At 42.6% G+C, this 5,947-nt stretch overlaps 1 protein-coding gene across 1 annotated transcript; it reads right to left on the bottom strand.

The window, feature by feature from the left end:
• Positions 1–2,766: 2,766 nt before the first annotated feature.
• On the bottom strand, positions 2,767–5,360 carry cptp (ceramide-1-phosphate transfer protein; the record flags this gene model as incomplete). The annotated part of the gene is made up of 2 exons (XM_079559268.1): positions 5,223–5,360; positions 2,767–3,289 (listed from the first exon to the last, which is right to left on the bottom strand). The coding sequence occupies exons 1-2, from the start codon at positions 5,351–5,353 to the stop codon at positions 2,767–2,769; spliced, it is 654 nt and encodes a 217-aa protein (XP_079415394.1). The 5' UTR covers positions 5,354–5,360.
• Positions 5,361–5,947: the final 587 nt, after the last annotated feature.

The following is a 5,947-nucleotide window of genomic DNA, read 5'->3' as shown; positions in this document are numbered from 1 at the left end:
GGGCCTCTCTCTATGGAGGGGAGAACCCTGAACCTGTTCAGAGACGCCCCGCGCAGAGGCTGCCTGTCTGGACTAAGCTCGCCGTGGCTGGAGCTCTGCATCTGTGGCTGGGACCGCGCGCGGAGAGAGTCCTGTCCGGTGAGGCGCGCGGAGCCTCCGTGAGCGTCGGGAGTTCCGCCGTCCCTGCGTCGCCCCTTCGATGATCCAGGACCCGTTAAAAACATGTCCCTGGTTCTGTCAGAGAGAAGCTGGTCCTTCACAGGAGCAGGAACAGGAAGGTTCTGAAAGCATTAAATCAATCATCTGGCGTTAAATCGCAGAAAGACACGGAAGTGCAGGTTAAAGCGTCAACACGTCACCATGGCAACAGCAAGCGTGGGGCCGAGTCACGAGCGCCCCCTGGTGTCAGGACAAATGTCTTCTACGCTCTGAATGAACTGAAGTGTTTTATGTGGAAGGGGGTTTTAATTCACTCTATTAACCCCTTAACTCCCACCTGAACCAGCTTTACCCCAATCCAAAAGCTTCTGGGAAAAAGGTGAAAACAGCAACAAACCTGAGACGGAAACAAGGATAAAAAAGTGAGAAAATATGGACGAAAAAGTGACAAAAAAATGACAAAATTTGACAAAGTGAGTAAAATTTGACGAAAAATTGGGAAAAATGGACAAAAAAGTGATAAGAATTTCACACAAAAAATCGAAACATTTGACGAAAAAAGTGATGAAAAAAATCTGCCGTGAGGAAAAAGATCCATTTAGTTTTGTAGGTCTTTCAAATGAGGCGTTACACTGGCCTACAGGATTTGGGTAAAGCTGAACTGGAGAAAATGCTCTGGGTTCAGGCGGGAGTTAAGAGGTTAACAAAGCCGTCAAATCGTTTATTTTTCTTCTACAGTGAAACGAAACAAAGCACTTTGAACCATTAAATAAAGTATAAGTTACAGACTGAATGTAAATTGCCAGAATATATAATAATAATAACCATAAATAACAATAGTTGATCAGGAACCACATACTTCTGTGTTTGGTTCTACGTCTCATGTTCTGTAAGTCTCATTAGATTTTCAACCAAAAATGTGACCAAAATGAAAAAAAAAAAAAAAAAAAAAAAAGGTGACGCAACACAGCAACAATGCGGGAAAAAAATCAGTTTTGTGGGTCTTAGCTTTCAAATGAGGTGCTACACAGGCCTGTATAATAAACTATGGACAGACTGGCGGTAAGAGGTTAAGCAGAGGTGAAAAAAAGACTAAATTCTCGATCACATCAGTCGCTGCAGTACATGTGATTGTCCACTTGATGGGGGAGTCGAGCACAATTAAAACTCATGAATTAAACCATGTTCTGAGGAAACACAATCACGCTTCATAATCCCATCGCTCCACAAACAAAGATAACATTTCAAAATGATCGTTCTTCCGTTCCTTTATTGTTCTTTGTTCTACAGTGAAATCAAACACACGTGATTGAACATTTCCTGAATGTAATTGTAAGAATCAGATTATACAGGCTCATTGATCAGTCTATTCATAAAATAAAACAATAGCAATAATAAATCATTCTCTCAAGCAAAGGAACTGTTCGTTTATTAGCATTGTGTGTGTTGTGTGTGTTGTGTGTATTGTGTGTATTGTGTGTGGTGAAAGTGGTGTGTTGTGTGTGGAGACGAGCTCCTCAGAGCCTCAGCGCGGCTCACACGGTTTTAAAAATCATTCTCTGCAGAGACAAGCCAGTGTCCTTTTGTGATGTAAACGACAAACCCCTTTGTTTGTTAAGGGGAGACACTACAGGCAAAACTACATTTTTTCAGTTTTCAGGTTTTGGGCCAAATCTGTCTCTGAACATATAAGCTTTCACCCGGAAACAGAAAACATCTAATCTTCACAATAACATGTTTAAATATTGCGCTGATTCAATGTTCCCCCATAGACTTATATGGGAGAATGCAATTTCAAGGGCCTTTTTCCTCCAAACACATGTTTCTGTCATTGTGGCGACACTATGTCCACGTCAGTCGGACCTAAAGACTTCACATTTTCCAGCCTTGGACTGAACAAGATTTGGAAGATTTTTTCAGAGGGATTTTTTATTATTTAATCCCTTAAGCCCCATTTATTGAGGTTTGAATGTCAAAAAATAAGGTGAAAATTATTTTTTTTACAAATTTTTACACTAAAAAACAGCTTATTTTAAAACGAGACAAGAAATCCTAAATCCGCTCTGAGAAAGTCTTGGTAACTCATTCATCAATAAAATGAAACCATACATTTGAATGTAGCTCTGTCCATTATTCAGATTTCGTCGCCGAAAAGATGTGAAATTTGGGGCATTTTTAGGCATAAAACACCTTGTTCTTATATGAAAAGATAAAATGACAGAAAACTTGCCGTGTATTTTTTCTCACATTTATGCCAGTGATCGACAGCAAAGGTTTCAAATTGATATCTGTAAATATACACGTTTTCCCTGTTCACCTGCAGCGTCTCGCCTTAAATGGTTCTGTGAAGTGTTTTATAAGCGATCCACAAATGAAGAAATAAAGATATAAATGTACTTGTAATAACTTATAAATAAAACTATAACTCAGCATTTACAGTTTTGATCATCCAGTGTAAAAGAGGAGTAAAAAGAATGAGCTGCATTAAACTAACTGCACTTCAGTGGAAAAGTATATTATGTTGACTTCATGTAACACACAGATATGTTTGTATATGTTCGCAGTGCATGAAACACTCAGTCCTTCATCAGAGAATCCCAGTCTCTCTCAGGGTAGGTCCAGCAGGTTGTGCTGAGCGTACAGGGCCTCTGTGACCTGATACACTTCACTGATCAGAGGAATGGCTTCTCCCAACATGGCCACCACCTGCTCCGGGCTCCCCACGTTCATGACCTCCAGGAAGGCCTGTCGCCCGGGCAGGAGGCAGAAGGCCATCCCCGCGGCCTTGCGAACCACCCAGGGGTGGTGCTGGGCCAGGGACTCGTTGTAGGCGTCTGCGCACATCACCGAGGTCTTCCCGTCGTCGCCGCTGGTGCGGAGCCGGTCCAGAAACAGCTCCAGCCAGCGGAGGGCGCGGTGCAGCCTCAGCAGCGTGCGGCAGCCGGACTCCTGGTGGTTCCCCCTCTTCACCCGGTCCACCAGCTCCTTCTCCAGCTCGTACTTCACCATGGACTGGACGGTGACGTACTGGGCGCCGGTGTCGCCGTGGAGGAGCTGGACGAGGATCTGAACTTTGGTGACGGCGTCTTTGGAAATGAAGCCGAACACGCTCCCCAAGGAGTTCAGGAACCTGTCCAACAGCAAGGTCAAAGGTCAAAGGTTATTCATAAAGCACATTTCAAATACAGTCGACGCTCCCCAAAGTGCTGTACATGTTTCAGTGAGAGACAAATATATATATATATATATATATATACACACACACAGTACAAATAACAACATGGAATCCTCAGCTCAGCTCGTGTGTTTAGAGGCGTGTTTTTAGGAGTGACATAAACTCTCGATGGATGAGGCTGATCGAATGTTCAAAGGGAGCTCGTTCCAGAGTTTGGGTCCAGCGACTGCAAACGCTCTGTCACTGCGGGTTAGTTTCTTAGAGCGGGGACAGGTTAAAGCTGTTGGTCACATGAGAATCTCACAGGAGAATACAAACATGTCAGACAGATACTCTGGAGCCAGGCCGTTCAGTGATTTAAAAACCAACAGTAGGATTTTAAAGTGTCCTGAAGGCACCGGGAGCCAGAGACTGTAGCTCAGGAGTGATGTGGTCATAGCGCAGATGCAGCTGCGTTCTGTACGAGCTGCAAACCACGATGCAGCATCAAGACCGTGGTACAGAGAACTGCAATAGTCCAGATGTGTAGAAATGAACATGTGGACTCACTTTTCCAGCTGGTTCGAAGGCAGATCTGGTTTTACTTTAGCATCAATCGAAGCTTGTTTTAACCACAGCTGATTTGTTTGTCAGAGCCGTCAATCATGACTCCAAGGACACGGACACTCACGGCTTTCAGTCTGTCCAGATTGTATCTGTTCTATATTAGTCACAATACGTATCATGACACATCACATGGGCTTTTACAAACTGTACAGTGAGAAGTATTGCAATACTTTACCCTGAACGAATGGAAAGAAAGTACAAGTTAAAGGGACTGGATGGAGTTTAAAAATGTTCTGTTCCAGCCATGTCCTAATATAGAAGCTGCAGTTACACATATGACCTGAGGTGGCAGTACTGAGTATAAAACTGGCATCTAACTTCTTTAAGTAAGTTAGGAAGGTCTCGTGAGGTGGGAAATGCTTTAAATGTTTTTTACAAGTTTAACCCTTTAAACCTTAAAGGGTTAAAACCGTGTAGAATTAGATGCGTAACACCTGCTGTCAGTAATAATCATCACTTTATTTCAGTCAAGCAGCGATTTACAAGAAATGAAGACAGAAAAGTGACATGTGTGAAGTGACATCAGTTCGACTCCCGTGAACTCTCTGGAAGTGACAGTGAAACATGAGCTCCGTACATGTGTTTGGCAAGACCTTACATAGAACTGTGTTATAACTGTTATACCTGTGTTCGCTATCTAAGACAATACCTTTATATATTTATCACACTTCATTTCCTGTCTTACTTTCCTTTCCTGTTTCTCACGGTGTGTACGTGTGAGTGCATGTTTGTTGTTTTTACTCTGTTCCTTATTTCTCTCCTTTCTTTTTTATTCTAATTCTCTTAGGTTTTACTTTTGAGATCAGACAAGGAGAATCTAAAGCAGAAATGACAGTTTTTAAATAAAGGTTGTGTTTTCTTAATGGGCCTAAATGTAGCGACTTTATGAAATATTAATGAGCAGTTTCTGCATCTGATGGGTCAGACTTTCATTACATTTTCATTTATTTCAGGCAATGGCACAGAAAGTACAGCATGTAAACGTGATGATCCATGTCTACCTGAGGGAGTGGGAGAAGAAAACTCATTTTTTTAAAGTTGTCATCTGTTCCGTCAGCACAGAAACATAAATCAGAGCTCAGGTACTCACACTAATACAATAACTATTTTTACTCTGACTACTTGAGTAAATATGTTGCTGACTCTGCACCTCTGGCGTGTTCGTCCTAGTCTTTAGTCACTATTCTGATGCTTTTAGATTTGGGTAAAGTCGACAGGAGACAAAGCTCAGCCTGTTCCTTCCTAGTCTAAATGATGTATACCTGTATAACATGTCACTTACTTGATGAGGCCTCGCCAGCCGGACACGTAGTGCTGCAGGTAAACCTCCCTGTTCTCAGACAGGCATAACCTGAACGCATCGAGCACCTCCTTCAAGCAGAACTTCTGCTCCTCAGACGCGGAATCTGCCATGGTGTCTTTCCTTCACTGAAACGGACACGGACACGCGCACACACGCACACACACACACACACACACGGATCAGTGAGAAAGCACGGACATAAAGGAGCATCACGTGTTTGAAATACAAAAATCACCTGTATATTCAAAGAGATCAAAGCATCAGAGCCATGAAAGGACAGGTCGGTCTTCCTGTAAATCCATCTGATCTGCGCAGACTCAGATCGAGCCGCAACATACCAGAAAAAGTGTGTTCCGCCTTAAAAAATAAAAGCAGTATGATAGTTATTCATCACTGCATCGTTTCAAAACCCATCAGAAACACAAGTTAGATCATCAGTCACCGTGTAAAAAGTGCAACATCTTATAATTATTCATGATTTGGGCTTAAAGAATAAATACAAGCGCTTTAGGCTTTTACTTTGAAAGTCTCGGCACCGGAACCGGTTCACTGGATATGCCGTGTAGCGGGTGCGCATGTACACAAGGAAAACAACAGACATTTCAATGAATAAAGTTGTCTTTAATCTAATCAAAGGAGCGGGAAACACTCACCGAGGTGTTAATAATCTGAGCACGTGAGGAGGAGCTGGTGTTTGAAGCCAC

The sequence above is a fragment of the Gobius niger genome, assembly GCF_951799975.1.
Source record: "Gobius niger genome assembly, chromosome: 6".
Taxonomy (NCBI): domain Eukaryota; kingdom Metazoa; phylum Chordata; class Actinopteri; order Gobiiformes; family Gobiidae; genus Gobius; species Gobius niger.
Note: the sequence above shows the minus strand (reverse complement) of the source record. Positions and strands in the feature narration are given on the sequence as shown.